The 24,106-nt window shown below is 36.2% G+C and overlaps 2 protein-coding genes across 2 annotated transcripts in view; one reads left to right on the top strand and one right to left on the bottom strand.

Annotated features, from left to right (window-relative positions):
• tmem117 (transmembrane protein 117) overlaps window positions 1-24,106 on the top strand; it is a 280,385-nt gene that overhangs the window by 19,300 nt on the left and 236,979 nt on the right. The gene's annotated exons all lie outside the window — the stretch shown is intronic.
• On the bottom strand, window positions 16,863-19,270 carry LOC138240776 (succinate receptor 1-like). The gene is made up of 2 exons (XM_069191980.1): window positions 19,183-19,270; window positions 16,863-17,869 (listed from the first exon to the last, which is right to left on the bottom strand). Exons 1-2 carry the CDS (start codon window positions 19,268-19,270, stop codon window positions 16,863-16,865), a joined length of 1,095 nt encoding a protein of 364 aa, XP_069048081.1.

Below are 24,106 nucleotides of genomic sequence, written 5' to 3'. Positions count from 1 at the left end.
TACGCATATGGGTCTTTTTCCGCTCTTCTGCTCCCCACGGTTAGTGCCTTTGGACGTCCGTGACAAAGTTAAGCTGAAGGCTTCTCTTGTGGTAAGAAATAAAGAAATCTAAATATGTAGAGAATCTCAGAAAATGCTCTGAACACTTCAACATAAGTGTTGAGACTACCTGCATGCTGTCACCACATAGAACACAGCACAGGGAGGTTTATATAACAGCTAGAGAAGTTTGAAACCCTTATTTAATTTTAGAAGAATGGTTTTATACAAGTAGGAATAATCAATAGATGTGATCTCATAGTAGTTCATTATTATACTAAATAACTGTCAAATATTTTTTACAGTTTCAAGTATAACTAGAGGCACTTGAGATCTTTGTTCTCTGGCTCAGATTTGGTAGAAGAGTAATAAATTAGGAAAACTGAGATAAACAATATAATATAAATAATATAATACACTATTCAATACAACATAGATTCAAAGTAAATTTACTTTATTTTTCCAACAAGGAGTCTCAGAGGCCTACATCGTGACCGACCAGAAACAGCCCCAGACTGCTACCAAGTTTTCAAAATCTTGTATAATACCTGACCAAAACAAGAGATAAACCTGCCATCTAAAACAAACAGAAAACAACCTATAGTTAAAACTCTCTCTATAAATCCAGATGCTACAAAGCAAATGTGACCATAACTTCATACTGTACTTCATAAAATCCATCCAGTAACCAGGAGAGACCATTTTTAACCAAAGGATTCTTTATAGGGGAAATCAGAGTTTTCTGAAACAACAGAATGGTAAGTTCTTTTAACAAAGTTCAAATACTTAACTTGAATCTGGTCTTTACAAATGATCTGAACAAGGACTTCCTGCCTTGCACCAAACTCTGTTTCCCTCGCTCTAGCACTCTCCTCTGCCTACGTGTCTTTTTTATCCTATGTTTCGGGCCTGTTGATGAATCTTAATGATTTTACCAAGAGCTTAGTTAACCAGAAGATTGATCTATGTGTTTTAGATCCCCTACAATGCAGGAAGATCTCAAACTCCTCACCAAACACCTCAGTTCCTACTGTACTTCTTGCTTTGAAGCTCCCAAGAACTGCAGCTCTTGACAATATCCAGATGTAAACCATAGCCTTTAGTTTCTTTGACACCTCAAAAGCCTCTTCTACATAACGTACAGTATTCCCCACTGACTTGATTTATGCATTAATAATGCTAAAAAAAGCTTCCTGATTTGCATTCAGCTATTCATACTGGTGTTTTGTTGTAACAATAGAAGAAAAATTAATTACATAAGTATTTGAGATTAATAAGACTAAATAAAGCTCTTTAAACTGCTTATTGTATAGAATTATGGATATGTAACAGTTCAATTAAGGTGATAGGATTTATTTATTAAAAGTAATTTTGCCTCGAGTAATCTATTCTAAAACTTTATAAATATTTTCACACTGTGGTCAATATACACTGTGTAGTTCAGAAACTTTACTGGTGCACAACATGATTCTATTTCATTTTTATATCAAAGACTTTGCAAACATCTCTAGCTGAGGACGGGTCACAAACTGTAAGTTGCCCAAGGGCTCTCTACAGGCTGACAATAGATCAGAAATATAAAACAGAAGAAACAGAGTGTTTAAAACTGACAATATAAAGCTGACATTTATATCTACCAAGATGAAGCTGGTCAATGTCCCAAGGCAAAGAATTGGCCTCTTGTTTAATGTTCATTTCAGTTTCAGGGAAATTAAGTTTTCTTCTGGTTTTTGGATTGAATATAGAACTCCTGACTTAATAAATGTGAACTCCTGTATGAACATTTGTTGAGGGTTAGAATCTTCTTAGTATATGCAATCTTTAACACTCCCCAGATTTCTACGGACTCTACTGCACTATTCTGATCTGCAGTGTCACTGTATCTCCTGCCTGTATGCATTTTCTTCCACAGCTTGATTAATAATCTACAGTAGTTCAGGTGGGTAGCTGTGTCAGCATGCGTAGGCTGCAAAGGAACAAGTAATATGTTTATTCCATGGAGGATCTTGAATGAGTCTTGAATGAGTGTGGTGTTAGATGTGTATAACACACACTCATTCAAGACCCCTCAGGACAAGTCCGGATCACCCAGATGGCATCTTGTACCTCCAGCAACCTTATTTACTGTATCTCCTGCAGTAAATGCCCAGCTATCTACATTGGAGAAACAGGAAGGAGTCTCGGAGACTGCTTTAGAGAACATGTCAGGGTTGTGAAGATTAAAGATCTCTCCAAGCCCATTGTTTCTCATTTCACCTCTGATGGCCACGACCACTCTAATCTCTCCGTCTGTGTTCTCAAAGACAGTTTTCCGAGCTCATACATCAGAAAGACTACAGAAACCAAAATTATCCTGCAGCTAGGATCACACCTTCCCCCTTCTCTTAATGACAGACTACTATTCTACTTAATTTTCTCCATTCATTGGAAGTTTCATTTCACACCTCTCTACACCTATTCTGCCAATGAACTTGGACAACTTTAGAACACGAGAGGAAACCAGAGCACCAGGAAAGAGCTCACAGGTGAACACGCAGACTCCTCACCGTGGTACCCTAGGCCAGAACTGAACCCAGAAACCAAGAACTATGAGATGTGCTGAACTCCATTCCACTATATTCAAAATACATACTTTTCATTTTCCAGAAAACACACAAAAATGAAGAGAGTAACATTGATTTTGCGAAATATTAAAAGCAAACTTGGTATGTTGCTACCTAATGTAGGTAGGGCTTGCAGTCCCACAATACAACTTCCAATGTAACACAAAATGCAATAGAGAATGAATGGTGTGAAAAACAATTACTTCAGGTAAGTTGGAAGTACAACATTCACCATTCAACAATGTACACCACATATTAATAATAGATGTCTCAGAGTATTTTCTCAGTTCACACCAGGTACATTCCTGTGGTTTTAATGTTTGTTATTGATGATTGTCCACAAATGCCACAAGATGGAGCTGTAGGATCCTTTCTATTGAAAAGATTTAAAAAAAATATTTCTTTGCTCTGGAAAGCTTTTGCTAGCATTTTAAGACATTACAAGCGAAGCTAAAATTGTAAATGAGAATACCATTTTCTTAAAACCCTGCAGTCATGAAAAGTCTGTGTCATAGGTTTTGGTTATGGGAATTCTTTTCTAGTCAACATTTTCAGTAAATAGTTGTTGAGACCAGAAACTGTTAATAGAAAACTCTTTATCCTTAATGGAAAAACAGTGAAAAGTGTGAGAAATCTAATTCAGTTTGAATATATGAAATGCCATAATGACTGCACATCCAACACCTCTGAATTGTCCAGTTTTTCCATAACATATAATGTCTCAAACAGTGCTTTACAGTAAATATCAGCCTTTTATGTAAATGTTTGCACAGTAAAAATAGAGATTGCTGCTTCATTTTGTGTTTGTGTATGTTGTTAAATACATATTATTGCAATGCCAGGGCCGGTCATTTTAAAACGGCAGGGCTCTTTAAATAACCTGTTAAATGTCTTTTATAGTCATTCTAAATACTTTGTAGAATAATATTGTGTTTTACATGGAATAATTGATTATATATATACTGTAGATATAGATATAAATACAGTATATAGTGTTAATGGCACTTCATTCAATTTTGTTTATAATATGTTATATACTGTAAGTCGCATGATTTGAAAAACAAATAATAGAAATAATAAATCTAAAATAGAAATGTATAAATAAATGTAAAATATAAATTCCTTTAATTGATGCATATATGTTGGTTCTGATACTCATATTGTATAAAACTTAAATTCATTGATGACATAAGTATTCAAACCTGTGAATTCAGTATGTGGTGGAAGCAACTTTGGTAAGTCTCTTGTCTTATTTGCTCACTCTCTCAGGTTCCTCAGGGATTATTTAAATACAACAGTTTTTAATTCTTTCTGCAGATTACCAGTAGCATTCAGGTTAGAATTTTGAACCATTCCAGGACATTCACTATCTTATTCTTTAGCCAAGTCCTGTGTAACTTTGGCTTTGTACATTGGATCATTGACTTACTCAGAGGTGAATTTTTCCTCTAGTTATAAGTCTTTAGTAGACTGAAACAGGTTTTCCTCTGGTATTTGCCTGCCTTATCTGACTGCAACACCTTTTGCCACATTTTTGCAGGACCATTTATGTACTTTGTTGCCAACTACCATCTCATATCGTGCTTCGTTTTTCTAATCTGCCATACAGGCCATCTTTGTGGATATTGTTGACTGATGCACCTTTGTCTCATCTCACCTTTTCACAGCTGTTCATACAGGAAATCATACAGTTTGATAGTGACAGCATAATTTACAGTAAATTGTGTTATGGGCAGTACTGTATGTTGCAGCCTGTGTTTCTTGATGATTAAGTAGACAGTGCTTTAAGGGACATTCAGAGACTTTGATGTTTTTGCATCCTTCTTCTGTGCTTTTCAATTACACTTACCCTGACTTCCAAAGATTCTTAGTCTTCATTGTTGTGTCTTTGCTTGAAATTCACAACCTGACTAAGGAACCTCACAGAGACAGGTATATTTATTGTAAAATCTCAAGAATCATTATTATTGCACCCAAACAGAGGCCAATTAAGTAACTCTGTGGCTTGTAAAGTAATGTTATGCACCACAATTAATTTTGGTTCCTCTACAGTAAGGGGTTTTAAAATTTAATTAATCATGAATTTGGATTTGTCCTGCTTTATTAACTAGTTATTTCTTGTTTTTTGCTTTGAGTGTGGGGAGCAGGTTGTGTACATGGCAAATATTAATTTCTTCTTCAAAGTGTCTTGACTTCAAGTTTTAAAGCTATAAAATGTGAAAATTGTGCAATGGTCGGAATACTTCTGGTAGGCACTGTATCCATAGAATTAAAAATGTATTAAGATATACAGTATATGTATGTAAAGATATTTGTAACCTTTAAAGCTTTTGTAAGTAAACACCCAATCAATTTGTGAAAGTTAAGGGGTTTAAGTAATATGTTAATAATAATAATATAATATTAAACTTTATTTTATATAGCGCCTTTAAAGGTGGCTTCTCAAAGCGCTTTACAGGATATGTTATAGCTATATTAGCATTATGTAGGCTGTGTCTGGCTCCCTCCATGCAGTATCAGAAAAAAGCTTAATTCTGGTAAGTGCAATGCCTATCCTGGAATTATAAAACACAAGGTGGGACTACACTCTGAATGGGACATCCCATGCATTACAGGGCATACACAAAGGAGGACTTAGGGATTTGAATTAATGGTTGGTAGTAGCAAACCAATGCATTTGGTAAAATCCTCATAACCAGAGCACCAGAGAACGCCAGACGCATGGCATTCTAGTCTGGAATCAAACCCAGGATCCAAGCTCTATGAGGCAACAGGCACACCACTGTGTCATCCATTTATAATTATCCATCCATCCATTTTCACTCTGCTTTTCCTGGTGAGGGTCATGGTCCATTTACAATTATAAAATAACTAATTCTGCCCCGTCTTCCCCTTAGAATATTTTACAATAAGGTTAACATTATGAATGGTGGTTTGTTTTGAAACAAAATGTGAAGCCTTAAGAAGATGTGAGTCATAGGGTTAATTTAGCTAACCTGTAAAACTGTAGTGGCAACATGTTAGTATTGCTGATGTTATTTTTGCATGTTAGTGGTTAGTGTTGCTGCCTTGCCGCACTGGGTCCCTCTGTTCAATTTCTGTGGTGCCATCTGCAGGGGGTTTGTATGTTCATCCTTTGTTTGCATGTGTTTATTTCGGGTGCTCTTGTTTTCTCCTAGAGATTGAAGACATAATGACTTCTGGGAAAATTAGCCCTGGTGTGGATGTATGTGTGTTTGTGTCTGTGTGTGCTCTGCAATGGACTGGTGTCCTATCCATGGTGTGTCCTTCCTTGTGCCAATTGCTTGCCAGGGTACACGTAGGCTCCCCTGTGACCCTGTACTGCATAAAGCAGTAAGAAAATGGATGGACAGACTTAAAACTAAAAGAGCTCAGGGAATTCTAAGTAACTATCTTTTTACATCATCCTTTTAAATAAAGTAAAAATGAATAATGCACATTAATACTTCACTCTACGCACTGTGGAAAAATTGTGTTACTTGACAAATACTGGTACTACCAAAACAAAGCTTATGGTTATGGATCTGTTAATATTTTATCTTTTTATTAGGAACAGAGCAAGTAATATGTATTTTTTTATTTTATGTTGTAAATTTCCATTTTAGTTTTCTACTAAGTAACAAACAGAATCTGAAAAAAAAATCTAAGAGGAAATGATGATATGATATATATGAGCACAGCATGACAATTCTTTATTGAACCATGAAAATATGAGCCTAATGCCCCCTTTTTAACTACCCACACACATTTATGCCCTAGGTTGAAAAGCATATTACACGTTACTTTATAAATCACTGATGTTTCACAGTATCATACCTCATTTCAAATATATTTTGCTTTCCACATTACATCAGTAATGTATAGTGAGCATTATCCTATTGCAAGAAGCAATCATTTGTAAACATTTACCAAGGATTGATCGTCATGAGGCTTTGGAAAACAAGGATTTTATTAATTATGGATAAATGTTGGTCTGTACTCTCACAAAACCTGCATGTCACAATTTATTGCAGTATACAGTGCCCTCCATAGTATTGGAAAAGTAAAGTCTAAATTACGATTTTTACTGTATATTCAAGCAATTTTGATATGAGATGAAAAGATTAACATGAGGCGAAAGTACAAAATTTTGCCATTTATTTCTGCAGATATATGCTTTAACAATTTAGAATAATACAATTTTTTGTGTTCAGTCTCTCCATTTTGGGTCAAATTGGTCTGGAGGCATTGTTTTGTACATATAGTATGAAAACAGGATGTCATTCTGCTCTACTGCTACAGTCATTGGTTACATCATCAAAAAAGATGAGTGAGTTAGTTCCACAAGCAGTCATGTATTCCCAAGCCATGACACTACCACAACAATATTTCACAGATTAAGTGGCATGCTTTGGATCATCTGCAGTTTGTTTGATAGAGGTTTATTTTTAATTTCATTTGTCCATAAAACTTTGTTTCAGAACTCCACTGGCTTATCTCTGTACATTAAAACTCGAAATTTTAATTTAATCTTTCTATTTTTGGTTGCTGATGAGAGGTTTGCATCTTGCAGTATAGCTTTTATAATTCTGCTGTCGAAGTGAACAGGAGGTTGTGATATCCTTCACTGCACTGTGTTTTTAGCAACAGTGGTTTTAGAATTTTTCTTTATAAAGATGCAGCCATTCAAAATGAGCGGTAAAAACCCGCGGTACAGTAACCTACCCGCAGGGCACCGGAGGGCACCGCGGTAAGTGATTGGCTGGCCAAAATGACCGACAGGGGCACTCGTGGTGCATTGGTTGGTAGTGAAAAGATTTAATCATTTAATGTCTTTACTGTGCACATTTTAATCCGCTTAGTTTTGATTATTTATATGGAATTTTACCACTAAAGGGAAATTTTAGTAGCTGAGCATAAAATAAAGAGGAGGATAATGCATCTGAAGGTCATAAACGATATTAATTTAGGAACATAAACATTACTGTATGTACATAAACTGTACTGTGTATGGCTGGTCTTGATAGTTTAAAGAAAAAATACACACCAGTCTTCCATTTCTCCCTAAACATTTTAAGCATGAAAGTTTTATGAAATGGTACCCAAATATGTGATTGCTGTATAGAATGAATTTTAATTTTTAAAAATTATTTAACATGAAAATTAAGCTGCTTACATCTTCCGCCTGAGAACAGTCACCCGTTGCTACCCAGCGCAGAAACACAGCCACTAACTAGCAAAGAGAGGACATTAGCTAGCCAGTATGATAAAGAAGTAAATGATTATTTTGTTTATTTCTTTTGCAGATTTATTTGAACATTTCCATCGATTCTACAAGCACTTGGAAACTGTCCAATCCCTAGTTCATCAGGCATTTACCGGTCTGGCGCCGGTCTGTGTCTTCTAGGATATAATGCCAGCGAACTCTTGTTTTTATGTCCACTATAACTACGCTGGGCAAACGTTCCGAGGTCAAATTCTTCCAGCACGGGGGTACCTTTAAAGCGGAGACGACGGCACCGAAATTTTTTGGCGAGCCTTCTCTTTAAAGCCCTGGCCAAATATGAAGACAGTACATACAGTTATAATTCAAACGGAATTAAAAAATACACATCCCAGTTACCATGGTGGTGCTTGTGATCATTGCGTTTAACCAACGAAACAGGGCGAAAAATCAGTCACATGACTTTGGGGCAGAGTTTCAAAAAGCTTAACCTATCAGCAACAAAGCGAAAGTTACACGATAGGCTACCTCAAACTGTCAGTTACACGACTGTGTATGTCACTTAAGCCACTCCTATTTGGCATTTTAGTTATGGAGGCGAGAAGACGCCCCCCCCCCTCTGGGTGTCTGATTTGCCGCCATTTTTTAACTGTTCGGTGTCCGAATTGGAGTAGCTACGCGTACGAAATAAAGTTAATCCCAACTACAAAACATATATTTTTGTATATGTATATTTTTGCTACAAAGCAATGTAGGAAATACAGAGAAAATACATCTTTTCTGACATCTAAAATCAGTTTCGATCAAGGTCTCTAAAACGAACAAGAAAAAGAGGATTTTCGGAGGGCAATTACGCTGTGTTTACATAGAATAACTGATTTATGAGCAATCTAATTTCTTGTTCATTTAAAACAGTGAAATGTCAGCTGCAAAAGATCGCACCAGAAACAACACTCTCTCTGCCTGTCATAAACGTTCAGGAAAGGCTGAATGACGTCAAGTACAATAATTCGGTGATCAATAATAACAGTTGTAGGACAGTATATAAGGAGGATAAGGATTTTGAAGTTGACTCGAAATCTGATAGGTAACCAGTGCAAGGACTTGAAAACAGGTGTAATGCATCCCTGATAGGATTCTTGCTGTCATATTCTGAACATATTGAAGATTGCTCAGTGTGGATTTAATTTCCCCAGTGAACAGGATGTGCATTTATTAATTCTAGAAAAAAAAAGCCTTTCTTGATTTCTCTAGTTCTTAGTTTCTCTAGTTCCCTTTAAAATAAACTATTATTCCACAATGCAGAGTATTACATGGCCAGTATTTACACATGATATTTGTGATTTAAAGAAATTAACACACGTAGCTTTTGGAGATTTAAGTGTTGGCTGAGTTATTGCAGGATAAAAGACTAGAGATGTTGGTAAGAAGAAGATAATTTGGGGAAAGCTGAGTTATACACTTATAACAAGAACACTTCCTAATGGGGTTAGGCATACTTTTGATGAAGATGATGAAGTTAACAGACTATATGTTTACATAGATACTGAAATAAGGATTGTATTTTAGATTATGTGTAGTTGCTGGCATTGAACTGTGTGTTGGATGCACATGAATTGAAGGAATGGGCAAACATAGCTGATGCGGATCCACAGAGCCAGCATATTAAGATGTTTATAATTAGAGGCAATTTGTTTAAATAACTAGGTATGGATACTGATGTGCAAGAGAGGTGGAAAGGCTGTTTCCTTAAGCCAGCACTATAAAATATTTTGTTCTCAGTGAGATGCTGCCATTTAATAGTGGGTTTCTAACACTGTGTGTAGTTCCATCCACACAGTGCCTTTACTTCCATCCATTTCTAATCTCTTTATCCAGTACAGAGGATTTGGAGCCTATCCCAGTAAGCAACGGACACAAGGCAGAATACACCCTGGACATAGCGCCAGTCCATCACAGGACAGACAGACACAAACACACACACACCAGGACCAGTTTTCCCATAAACCAATTAACTTACCAGTATGTTTTGGAGTGCGAGAGGGAGTCATATCACACATATGGAGAAAAACCATGTAACGCAGAGAGAACATGTAAACCCCACACACACAGGATGGCAGGAATTGAACCTAGGACCCCAGTGCTGCAAGATAGCAATGCTAACCACTTCGCCACCATTATAAATGGATGGATATCTTAGTTATCTTTCTAGTTCACAGGTTTGCATGCATAATTTAATTTTGAAAGCCACTGAGACATCAGGTACTACTGTTGTATTTATGAAAAAGAAACAAAACAAAAAACATACTAACAACTGTGCCATCCTACTCCTTAGTTAATACATTTTATTATTCATAAACAGTTAACATTGTTAGCAAAATATTTTGAATTATATTTAACCCTATTTTTTCTTTAGTTTTGTATTTAACTTATTATATGATAGTCAGACTTAATTTATATTTGAACAATGAAAATATTTTTACAAGATGCGGGGGAAAGTGCAACAGCTTATTACAGTGCTAAATTTAATATTATTGATTGCTAATAGTTTATGCTAACACCTAACTTTCTTAATTAGATGTATTTAAACAGTGAACTAAGTGTAACATACTATTCAGAAATACAATCGAAAATAGTTTTGTGGTGTTTGTATGGATGAAACGTTTCTAAAATGTATAACGTAACAAAATTAAAGACGATTAAAATCTGTAATCTTTCCACTTGTAATGTCATTAGACAGAACAACACGTTTCTGGTTTGACTAAGGATGGTATCAAAAAGTAGTCTAAGTGGTGAGAAAGCTGTGCTTAATGATAATTAAGGGACTTAAAAGTAAAAAGAGATGCTTCATATTGCTTGATTAATTTTAAAAACTAAGTTATAAATGCAGACGCGATTGCTGCCATAAGCACTCCAGGCAGCAGAATGTTCGTTCTGTACTGCTGAGCTCCGCGCCTCCTCCCTCTCTGTAAAATCCTGGGTTCGGTAAAATGTTTCAGGCATTGATGTGAAGGACAACAGAGCTTTCACTGGCCGATTATCATTATTACCATTATAATCATTATTATTAATAATGATATTAATTTAAGGGTCTAAATATCTAAACATATGTATCTGTATAGCAGGTAGTATCACTGTATTCCACTTTCTTTGTAAACACGGAAAAACAGATTCACAACGCAAAGCTGTATCGCTGTGTAAAAAAACCCGGTTTGTAATGAGCTGCTGAGCTAAGGATAGGAATGTTCCTGCTGGCAGAGGGGGTGGAAAGTGCCTGCGGTCATTTAATTAGTATTGCAATTCGCACTGATTCCCTTGTGAAGATATGGACTTAAGAATATTCGTGCCTGGCCAAAAAATGGCATTAAGCACTTAAAATTAATATGGTTAATAATAGTAAACTGTAACATTCTGTAACAAGATCGGCTAAACTGCGAAGAAAATGCTTTCAGAGAAAATGTTTCAGGTGTGAAGAACATAGATCTCCAATGCAATTTCAACCAAACCTGTTCCCACACACCCTGCCCCCACTACCATTAGAATATACACAAAGCACTGAAATCTTTCGAGCTAATGATCAGGTGACCCGAGAGAGAGCGAGAGAAACACCAAGGGGTGCGGAACCAGGGAACTATTTACATAGAAAACGGGCGATCTCCCCAGACTGTCGGCCCGTTTCACTGTTACCTGGATACCTCTTTATTTAGAACTCACTAACACTGATTTTTAGTTTAGAAGGATTCAAGTAGGGTTTTAGATGAAAGGCAGCTACCTTAATCAAGCCCAAATCATAATTGAACCCATTCAGAGCCTACATTACATTTTAGCGTTTCATTCTGAGCAGAAGACCCTCACACCTGAAGAAGGTTAGCATTTTCTCTCTTCTCTTTTAAGCATGTGTACAATGTGTAATACAATTTGAATAGTATGGGGTGGGGGGGGAGGTGTCTTTCGCTGGAAATCTCGCCTGCTTCTACTTCACGAGTACAACCCCCTCTCTGCCGGAGTGCTGGCTGTGACGAATTAAACCGGTTTCACAGGTATTTTCAAAGTAGGAAGTACAGTGTTAACTGGTAGCTGGTTCAAAACGCGATTCAAATCAATATAAATGTTTGTTTTGTAACGCATAGGTGACTATTCATTGTTATTAAAAACACTAAAATTCGATCATGTTGTGATATTTAGAAATATACATTTGTTTGGTGCGAGTGAGGTTTTATTTAATCTCTGACCAAGGGAAACGTTTCATTTTTTCAAAGAAATGTTTGTTAAAAAATAAAGTCATAGTTCCATGGGATTCAATCACAGACCATGTGACATGGGAGTCAGGAAACTAACACACAGCGCCACCGGATTTCATAACGCTATAAAAACGCTATAAAATAATGTGACTAGGCACAGAACAAGTTTACAACACAGTACAATAATAAATGCTGACCATGACTTTAGAAGCATAAATTGCCTTACACTCAATTTAAACACAAGCTGTCTTTAGCCCTCTAAGCTGGTTCATACAGAAATGTAGAGATCCAGGCTCAGAACACACAGCTTCATTAGCGAATACATATGCAGGACAACTAGAGAAGACGTTTTACAGAGGATGGATTTTTAGAAACATCCCATCAGTGACATCACTGGAGTCAACTCCTAGGTACTGTAACTGTCGTGTGGATAGTTTCACAAGAATCAGACAAAGGTTTAAGCATCGCTTGTTCTAGATAAAACTGCAAAAAAAAACAACAACCTATAATGTACTTCTTTGCGGCTCTGTTCGCCCAAATCATATATTCACAACGTGAAATCTAGAAAATAATATTACGTAACCAAAATCCGCAATATGGAAACAGAACCTGTGTAATTGTTGATAGATGATGTACTCGTAACATTTTTTCAAGACGAACTACAACATTTAAAAAATGACTTGTATGTACTTGATATCTCTAATCAATCCACGGGTCCCAGCACAAAACGAAACTAAAACGCATACCGTTTCGCGCTTCTTATGAGTTGCTCAAAAGTAATTTGACCGTATGAAATGCATAATATAAACCTAGAAACATATACGTGAGCAGTACTTAAGCACTGTAGTATCGGTGTTAAGACATACCTCTCAAATACTGTAAATCAAGTTAAAAATATCTCAAGACCGATTCTGGTCATAATGAAACCATGTTTCGTGTATGTTTTCTTTAAAGTACCGAGACCAGCCATATACTGTATGTTTATGTTCCAAAATTAATATAGTTTATGGCCTTCACACGCATTGCAGTATGCTCCTATTCTTTTTATGCTCAGCTACTAAGATTTCCATTCAGTGGTAAAATTAGATATGAATATTCAATACTTAAACGGGCACAGTTAAGACATTAAATATACATATACATACTGTATACAGTACAGTTTTCATACCGTAATATGTTTATGTTCCTAAATCAATCTCTTTTATGAGCATGTGAAAGGCATGGTGAATCGATTCTCAAAAATTACTGTACTTTGCATGATTGGAAACAAATGCGTGATTGCGAAATGCTGTGGTGTTACTTTTACAAAGACGGTCAATGAAAAAAAGAATGTTGACCAGGGCAATACTTTGAGTTTACACTTACAGCTTGTCCAAGGTCATTCATTATTAATACTATTAGTAATATCTTCGTTAAAGACTTTGATGGCCACAGCTCAAACATGAAAGGTTGAGCTTTATTAGCTCCACCTTGCGGAAATTCCGGATACTATTATTTTGCTTGTCATATTATAGGAGAATTTACGGTAACTCGCGGTATTTACCAGTAGCTTGCGGTAGACTGTGTGCAGCGTACCGGAAAATAATGCGGTATCGCCCGCGCATTTTGAATGGCTGCATCTGTACATCTAATAATTTATCTATCATCAACTGCAGTTGTTTTCCTTGGCCAACCTGGTCATTGCCGATTGCTAAGTAAACCAGCCATGTCTTTCTTTTTGAAGATATTTCACATTCTTGATTTTGCTATGCTCAGTTTCTGTGCTGAGGTTCTGACTGAATTATTTTCTTTCAGTATCCAAATTGTTTCCTTTTCTTTCATAGATAGTTCTCTAGTCTTCATTATAGTTTAGGCCTACTGACTTCAAAGGGTAAATCCAACACTACACATTCACAGCTCTTATGTGTGCAGAATCAATGCAACAGGAAACACCTGACCAACAAAAAACACTTCTTAGCCAATTGACCCAATACTTATGCTCACCTCAAATTAGGGTATTGGAAACAAAAAGTGCTATTTTAAAAGGGTACAACATATAACCACAGACATGCCCAGAAATAAAAGGTGACATTCAATACTTTTGCCTCATATTCATATTTTCATCTCAAATCCTAATTAATTGAGAAAAAAAGCAATGTTGACTTCACTGTCCCAATACTAATGGAGGACACTGTACAGTACATAAAGCAGCTTAATATGGGAGACACTTGCTGCAAAGATAATTACAGTGCCTTGCGAAAGTATTCGGCCCCCTTGAATTTTTCAACCTTTTGCCACATTTCAGGCTTCAAACATAAAGATATAAATTTTTTATTTTATGTGAAGAATCACCAACAAGTGGGACACAATTGTGAAGTGGAACGAAATCTATTGGATTTTTGAAACTTTTTTAACTAATAAAAAAATGAAAAGTGGGGCGTGCAAAATTATTCGGCCCCTTTACTTTCAGTGCAGCAAACTCACTCCAGAAGTTCAGCGAGGATCTCTGAATGATCCAATGTTGTCCTAAATGACTGATGGTGATAAATAGAATCCACCTGTGTGTAATCAAGTCTCTGTATAAATGCACCTGCTCTGTGATTGTCTCAAGGTTCTGTTGAAAGCGCAGAGAGCATCATGAAGACCAAGGAACACACCAGGCAGGTCTGTAATACTGTTGTGGAGAAGTTTAAAGCCGGATTTGGATACAAAAAGATTTCCCAAGCTTCAAACATCCCAAGGAGCACTGTGCAAGCGATCATCTTGAAATGGAAGGAGTATCAGACCACTGCAAATCTACCAAGACCTGGCCGTCCCTCTAAACTTTCAGCTCAGACAAGGAGAAGACTGATCAGAGATGCAGCCAAGAGGCCCATGATCACTCTGGATGAACTGCAGAGAACTACAGCTGAGGTGGGAGAGTCTGTCCATAGGACAACAATCAGTCTTACACTGCACAAATCTGGCCTTTATGGAAGAGTGGCAAGAAGAAAGCCATTTCTCAAAGATATCCATAAAAAGTCTCGTCTAAAGTTTGCCACAAGCCACCTGGGAGACACCCCAAACATGTGGAAGAAGGTGCTCTGGTCAGATGAAACCAAAATCGAACTTTTTGGCCACAATGCAAAACGATATGTTTGGCGTAAAAGCAACACAGCTCATCACCCTCAACACACCATCCCCACTGTCAAACATGGTGGTGGCAGCATCATGGTTTGGGCCTGCTTTTCTTCAGCAGGGACAGGGAAGATGGTTAAAATTGAGGGGAAGATGGATGCAGCCAAATACAGGACCATTCTGGATGAAAACCTGTTGGAGTCTGCAAAAGACCTGAAACTGGGACGGAGATTTATCTTCCAACAAGACAATGATCCCAAACATACAGCAAAATCTACAAAGGAATGGTTCACAAATAAACGTATCCAGGTGTTTGAATGGCCAAGTCAAAGTCCAGACCTGAATCCAATCGAGAATCTGTGGAAAGAGCTGAAAACTGCTGTTCACAAACGCTCTCCATCCAACCTCACTGAGCTCGAGCTGTTTTGCAAGGAAGAATGGGCAAGAATTTCAGTCTCTCGATGTGCAAAACTGATAGAGACATACCCCAAGCGACTTGCAGCTGTAATCGCAGCAAAAGGTGGCTCTACAAAGTATTAACGCAAGGGGGCCGAATAATTTTGCACGCCCCACTTTTCATTTTTTTATTAGTTAAAAAAGTTTCAAAAATCCAATAGATTTCGTTCCACTTCACAATTGTGTCCCACTTGTTGGTGATTCTTCACATAAAATAAAAAATTTATATCTTTATGTTTGAAGCCTGAAATGTGGCAAAAGGTTGAAAAGTTCAAGGGGGCCGAATACTTTCGCAAGGCACTGTATACCTGAAGTATTACATGTAAAGTAGTTCCTACAAATCCATGATTGATGAAGCATTAATAAGTAATTCAATATCTGTTTTGGTTTTATTGCTTGCTTAGAATTAAACTACATCAAATCAAAACCATGAATTTTGACATAAAGTGTATGTAACAGATTAAAAAAAACTGAGCAACTAAGAAACTGAAAGAATGACCTTACAGCTAGATTCTATGGAAGTACTCCATTTTCATGTTTAAATATCCCCAGTAAAAAGTGATAACCAATAACAATAAATAAACCTTTGATGCACAAAAGTCATAAAACCTCACTTCTCCTTGACAGAAATTGTTTTAAACAGATGGAAACAACCACATGATAAACAGTTATGTTATCATAATGTCAGTTTTACTGCCGGACACCAGGTGTGTTATTATTTGTGAATCAAGATATATATTATAAAGGTTTCAAGTATTATTCCAAGCAAAATAAAAAGAATAATAATCAGAACAAAGTGTGAGTAATAATTTTCCCAGCTAGAAAGCCAGTACAACTGCATAGATTTACAATATATTGTTAAGTAAAGACATTGAAATAATTTTACAATCATTTAGATGTTCTTATTGCATTTTTCACAATAAACAATAAACATTGAACATTATTATTAGTAACACTGCATTTAAATGCATAACCAGCACAGAGGGAATGTGAAGCCAGTGAGCTGTCCTCTCAGCTGCAGTGCATGTGACACACTGCAGGCTCCACAGTACCTACTGTATACTGTATATAGAAATTGTAACTTGAGATGTTGCTGTTGTACATTTGAATAAGATACTTCACTGAAATTGCTTCACCAAATACCCTGCTGAATGTATGGGTCTCCACGTTGTTGTTTACCTGCCTGTGAAAATAAAAAAGAAGCTATCTTATAACTCCAACCCGTTGCCTTCTGCTGCAGAAACATATTGTTTTAGGGTGCTTTTTAAGTGCCAGCCACCTTTTCTGAAATTGTTCACTTGCAAGGATGTAAAGAATTGGATCTAGGCAGCTGCTAATGCTGAATACTGCTTCAAAAAATTGATAGGCAGCATATAATATATTAACATTATTTTTGTTTATTTTCTTATCGATTCGAAGGAAGATTAGGGTCATGATCATGACATGATAGGGAACAAATGACACAATGAAAATAAGTATTGCTGCAGATATCAGCATAAAAGGCTTGCCTGACTTCCTTCCATTGCTCATACGTTTTGGTAAATTTCGAAGTGCTTTGGCAGTCATTATGTAGAATGCAAGCATGACACTGAAAGGAACAAGGAATCCAATTATGGTCCGTAGTATTGAAATTGTTTTAACATAGGTGAAAGGACCTTGAATGTGGTCTATGCAAACAGTGACATTGTCCTGTCTTTTTACTGCAAAAGTGTAGAAGAAATCGGGAATTGATCCCAGAAACAATATAGTCCAAACTGAGATTGAGCAGATTTTTGCCTTCTCCTTGTTCCACCAATTTAAAGAGCTGATTGGATGAACTGTGCCAACATACCGATCAAAGCTAATTAGAGTTAGGAAAAATATACTTCCGTAGATATTTATGTTGAAGAATATTTTCTTAAACTGGCAAAATATCTGTGCATCAGTCAGAGTTGGCCTCTGGAGGTTGAAGTAGATGGTAATTGGCAGTGTTGAAATCCATGCAAAGTCACAAAGCACAAGATTGAAGAGAAAAATTTTACTGGTTGTCCATGATTTCTTGCAGCATGTGTAGTTTATGAGTGCAGTAATGTTTCCCAGAATCCCCACTGGTAAGGCAAACATGTATAAAAGGATCAAAACATAGCAGTACCAGTACCACTGCTCCCTTCCATACTGACTGCAGAACACAGTTATCTGGGTCAGATTTTCCATGGCCTCCCCCAAACTTCCTAAAAACAGAATAAAATGGGAAAAAACATAAATTAACTACATCATATACAGTATAAAGTTAACTATGTTAAATTATTTAGGAAAAGGTCCTATTTATCACTCTTGAACACTCTATGAACAAATAAAGTTGTTGAGTTTAAAAGTAAAACTATGAATGGAAATGTTCATCAATGACCTGTTTTTCATTTTAGTTAATGAAGGCAAAATAAGGTGTATTTATTCATTCTTGCTTATTTTTTTAATTTCTTGACTAGCTACAATATAAAAAACTGATGTCTTCTTCTTCAAGTTTTTTGTAGTGTTCAAGTCAAAATGTAGTGTTCTGTTCATCTAAAGTAATGTTTTACAATACATTTTCCTCAGGAACAAGTAATAGGTTTATTCCATGGTAAAAAAAAGAAGAAAGAGAACACAACGTTTTGGCTGTGGAGCCTTCTTCAGGTGTGGTTTACATTTTTGAATACATTTTGAATACAATTTTGAATACATTTTCCTCGTTTGCTCATATATAAATTACTGCCAGACATCAGACCACTTTCTTCCAGCTAACAGAATGGTGTACCACAAGTGTTTCTTGCATCCACTGCAGCTTTTCTTTTTCATTTTCATACTTAATTTAATTAGTACAGCATACACATCTCAATGCTTATCTGGGTACCAATGATTTAACAAACAATAAGAATTCATGACATGAGGTATGGAAAAGACCACATGGCTTGAAATGAGAGGTTATAAGGAAAAGAGAGGAGAGGAGAGAAAGCAATACACTCCTATCCTTGCGATTCTCACACAGTAGTAACCCTGAGGCGCAGCCCTAGAATTATACTGGTTACAGCCAGCCTGCTATTGGCCAGACAGAAAGTAATTAGGAAAAAGCAAAGATCTTTTAGGACCTTAAACTAGGCTATTAAAGACAAATTTCATTTTCTCATCGCGGATTATACAGTATATTCAGTAATGGCACATAAACAATTTTGATAATTTAAAAGACTTTTCTTCTGTATTTTGTGAAATAATGACAAATGTAGCAGATCTTTAAACCTAGGCCTACAAGAAATAAAAACATGCATTGTAGTCCTAAACTAAAGTATGTTCCGTAGCTATGGTCCTTTGCAATATGGAGGCACACTTTTGAAGAAAGCCATTGTTGTTGTTTTTTTGTTCTGCAGCAATGCTTCCAAGATCTCTGAATCTCTTCTGAGATGATTGTAGTCTTTCTTTTACATAGTCATTTTTAGTAATGTTATCCTCGTTGCAGAGACCTTCACCTGCTCTGGCTAGGAGTTTGTAATCTCTGGAAATTGTCTTTTACCTTGGCTCATGGGAAGTAACATTTCAGAGTAGATATCAGTGCTTTTCTGCACATCATATTTGCTGTTCAGTATTTCACAGGATGGCATCCTTGCTTGGATTTAGTAGAATGTGGATTTTGGGATTTTGCATGTTATGTTTGGTCTTCATGTTGTAGAATTTAAGCTTTATCTCCTTGGCAATAGAGAAATCATTCTGATGTTGCATTATCTTGTTTGGATTATGCTTAAGAGTATACAGTATATATATATATTACACTCACACCTGAAGAAGGCTCCATGACTGAAACGTTGTGTTTTCTTTCTTCTTTTTTTCAGCATGGAATTAACCCTATTACTTGTTCCTTTGTAGCCTACATATGCTGACACAGCTACCCACCTGAACTATATATATATAGTCCTGAGGGGCCTGAACTATATATAGTTCAGGCCCCTCAGGACAATTCCGGATCACCCAGACAGCATCTTGTACCTCCAGCAACCTTATTTACTGTATCTCTTGCAGTAAATGCCCAGCCATCTACATTGGAGAAACAGGAAGGAGACTCGGAGACCACTTCAGAGAACACGTCAGGGCTGTGAAGATTAAAGATCTCTCCAAGCCCATTGTTTCTCATTTCACCTCTGACGGCCACGACCACTCTAATCTCTCCGTCTGTGTTCTCAAAGACGGTTTTCCAAACTCATACATCAGAAAGACCACTGAAACTAAAATTATTCTGCAGCTAGGATCACACATTCTCCCTTCCCTTAACGACAGATTACTGTTCTTTTAAATTTTCTCCATTCATTGGAAGTTTCATTTCACACCTCTTGATTGGCCTCTCTTTCTGTCCCCTGCTCCCGCCTCTCACTCCTCCTCCCTCCCAACCTTTGTTCTCCCGCTACTTTACCTTTGCCTACTGCCCTGTCTCTCTCACACCTGAAGAAGGCTCCACGGCCGAAACGTTGTGTTCTCTTTCTTCTTTTTTTCAGCATGGAATAAACCTATTACTTGTTCCTTTGCAGCCTACGCATGCTGACGCAGCTACCCACCTGAACTATATATATATTATTTGTACAATCAATACATTTATATTTCCTAATATATATATTATAAAATATATAATATTATATAATATAATATATAATAACTTTATGAAAATACTAACACATGTTCATGAGTAGTCAAGAGTGGGGGGGAGACTGATTATCAAATAGGTCTGATTTCTGAAAAGAATTCTCACAGTACTTAAGCCATTGTCATCTCAAATTAATACAGAAGATGTGGACTATTAAATGAGGCATAGTTACGTAGTTATATAGAAAGTAGAAAGTTACCACCAGGTCTTTGGATGTACTTATTCATCAAGAACTGAAAAAACATTTCAGTTGCTCCTTTCTGTTCTACTGTTCTACATAGACAATCACTGCCAGTTATGGTGACAAGGGACACTGTACTGTTACCCTTCAGGAGATATTAAACTGAGTTCCTGACTACTGAAGGTCATTAGAGTTCTTAGACACTGTTTGCAGAGGAGAGGTGCTAACCTGGCTTTCTTACTCACTCGCATCTTAGGCTCATTTAACCTGAATATATGTGCCAAATTTCCTCTACGTTTATGAATTGGTTAAACAATTGCTTACAGCTCTACCTGATCTGTTATGCAGAATGCAGACATAAAAGGTGTACTGTACTTTTGTGGTTGGTGCTTTGGAATCTTTCTTAATGGATAGGGCTAAAACTGCAAGGGCAGTATTATTGTTATTGTTGCTGTGATCATACAGTACCTACTGTTACTACTGCTTCAGGCCACAGTCCTCACCAGGACTGTAGACTATTTGTTTCCATGCTTGTGACCAGTCCATATTTAAAAGCTCACAGAGCATTTTTTTTATCTGGTATACAGTTCCTATGCAGACAGAGTGCTGCTGGATTCTTTTAAAATATGTATTTTGTGGCAACAAAGGGCAGATAATGCATTTTCCATTTATGAAAGACAGAGGAAAGAATCATTAGCATGCCTCCTGTTGTTATGATTTATATACCAAATAGAAGTAGAAGAAGTATCTATTCTGGAAAGATAAATCAAGGTCTTTAGCTGATTAAAAGATTTCAAGCACAGGAAAACAACTGATACTACAGAGAAATCCTAGGAGTATATTGTGTGTGTTTGTGTTTCCAGTATAATTGTGACTCACTGGAGCCTAAGTAATTTGGTTATAGATTTTTATTTATGCCTGCTGATATTGAATTTGGACCATATCCAGTCATCAACCATTTAAAGAAGGTTACCAGGAAATATTGTTGAGGCAATAGCAATTTCCTTTGATATAAGATTAGCCTATCAAATGTTTCCCCACAGGCACATTTCAGGATGTGAATACAATAAATGTATTGTGTGTGATGTACATATCAATAAGTGAAACACCTGTTTGTAAAATGAGATGAAATAAAATATGGAAAAATATTTTATATTTTTTAAAATATAACAGCTCAAGAAAATAAATGATATTTCAGTGAGTTCTTTCACTTTTGTGCTATGAATGCTGTGGTGATTTACATTGTAGCTTTCTACCTGGAAAGTATTGAAACTGATATGAACAATGTTCCATCTGAAATATCCTCAGCTGTTACTAAGCAACTGCTGTAGTATGTGGCTGAAACACATTTAGCAAATTCTCATTGCATCCAATTTTGAGTAGAAATTAATACTTAAATGTGTAAATCAATACATTTTACAGAGGGTCTCATACAGTAAAGGCCATTTTCAAGTAGAAAAATATGTCAATATGTATGAGTGGAATAATATTGATTATTTCTCCTTATACTAACTTTACAGTTATGCAAGAGAAGCCTTGTTCGATCAGTGCTTTTAACCGGTGGACAATCAGGTTATGTTAATTGTTGCGATATTTCACAATTGCATATTTTACATAAAGAGTTTTATCAGGGCTTCATGATCAGAACCCTTTTCCATTCCACCTCTTTAACCTACTACAGAACTAGCCCCTTAGGTTTGGCATTAAGAGGACTTCCAAGGATCTCCAGCTATATCAATGCTGCTGTTTTCTGGGTTTGGTGCTTATCATAAAGGACAGGGGTTGGAGCCTCATTAAATCCCCAACTTTCTCTTTCATGTTCCTTCATCATGCTTTATGAGCATCCACTTGGAGGCAATGACACGTCCTCATTCATTTAGGCAACATACTGTATACATGGTCTAAACCCTTAAAAAAAAAAAAATCCCCCGGATCATGACCTTTATGCAACCAACTCTCTCATAATTCATGTTGCCATAACCTGGGTTACTCTAACCAAATTGCTGATACAATCTCTTGTTTTCAGATAGATAAATTCAGGACCCTAGCCCAAGAAGCAGACCTACTGTATCACCATCACCAGCCCGTTCCTGTTGAGAAGCCCTATTATTTTAAATAATCTTCTGAACCCTTTTCTCACTTTTGAAACACAGTTCTCTGGCATATCGCATCTGCATTCTGTATTTGAGTCAGTCCACATAGAAAAAATTTAAAAATATATATATTAAATTTCCATCTGACCTTCAACATTCCCTTTCCTATGTTCAGCCTTTTAACATTATCCTCCTTTATATATCATTTTCACACAATAACAAAACAGAAAGCTTGACCATCAAAGTATTCCTCTTTGGTCTCCACTTCTTCCATAAACTCCTGACTATAAATCCAAATTCTACCATATTTGCATCCACAAGTCTTACCAAATATTGGGGGTAACATCTTTAACAGAACAAAGACAGAACTCTTCCACGACAAATGTAAAGACATTTTTGTTCATATTATCACATTTTGAGAAATTTTGAAATGTGTTGTATGTAAATAAAATGTATTCTTAACACTTCAGAACTATTGTGTGAAATACCATGTTTTGAACATATTTTTAAATTAACCAGAAAACAGCATTTGTACAGTATATATCAGAGGTATAATTCAAATTGATGTTTGCACTGATGTTTTGTTTCAGAATTTCAGCTGTTTTGCAAAATATTATGATCCAATTGAACTACCGGTGTTTAAAACACAAGTAGTTGTGTTTTGTTTATAGTGTATCAGAATCATTATGAACACTCTTAAACATATTTCAAACTTGATGCACTGTATTTTGAGGCAAATTAAATCTCAAGAAACTAATAATCACATTCAATTAACCTTTAAATAAAAAATAAAAACAAACATACACTGAATTTCCTCCATTAATAATTAGGCATAAATAAACTATTTTGAATACAGTTCTTATTGTTAAATTAAAAGTCAATAAATTCAGTTGTAACTAAAAATTTATGTTTCATGAACACTTGCATTAATCCTGTTTTATTAAGATGTATGTATATTTAAGTAATAGCTCCTCTTACCCTGTTGAAAAAACTGAGAGTCATTAAATAGATGGTTGAACATTGTAATAGAAAGGCTGTTAACACAGGTCCTCTTTCAGGCAGCTGGGGTTTCTCATCAACCTTACAATGATGTTGCTTGTTGTCACCCTGGATTTTGTTTGACATGCATGATGAATAGGTTGAAGCCTATGTTGTGACATCACTTTCACTATTTCATTCACTGATGGTAAAAGGCTCCTCCTCATTGCTTTGGAGAATGAGTTCACATACTGTAGTAACATGCAGTATACTATGTGTCTTTGAGAGGTAGACAAGCCATTGTTTCTGGCTATAACTCTAAAGCAAATTTTATATCCCACTTGTCCTTTACTTTTTCTCTTTCATGTTTTGTAACAGTGTTACATTTGCTGCCACATTTCTATGTTTGCTTTGCATTTTTGATTAATTGAAAAAAAAGATTATTAAATATATTACTGGATGAGGTACTGGAAAAATTAATATGAAAGAACCACTGAAAGGTTAACGTAATCATAAGGCAACCATTACTGCTAATACCAGTAGCACATAAAAA

The sequence above is a fragment of the Lepisosteus oculatus genome, chromosome 7 (assembly GCF_040954835.1).
Source record: "Lepisosteus oculatus isolate fLepOcu1 chromosome 7, fLepOcu1.hap2, whole genome shotgun sequence".
NCBI lineage: Eukaryota > Metazoa > Chordata > Actinopteri > Semionotiformes > Lepisosteidae > Lepisosteus > Lepisosteus oculatus.
This window is presented reverse-complemented; position numbering and strand designations above follow the sequence as displayed.

Bases quoted from the DNA above. Each gene is read 5' to 3' on its own strand.
- LOC138240776 (XM_069191980.1), bottom strand. From the start codon at position 19,270: ATGCCATCCTGTGAAATACTGAACAGCAAATATGATGTGCAGAAAAGC. The intron at 17,870-19,182 runs GTAAAAGACAAT...TTCTGTTTTTAG, and splicing joins GTTACTTCCCATGAGCCAAG to GAAGTTTGGGGGAGGCCATG.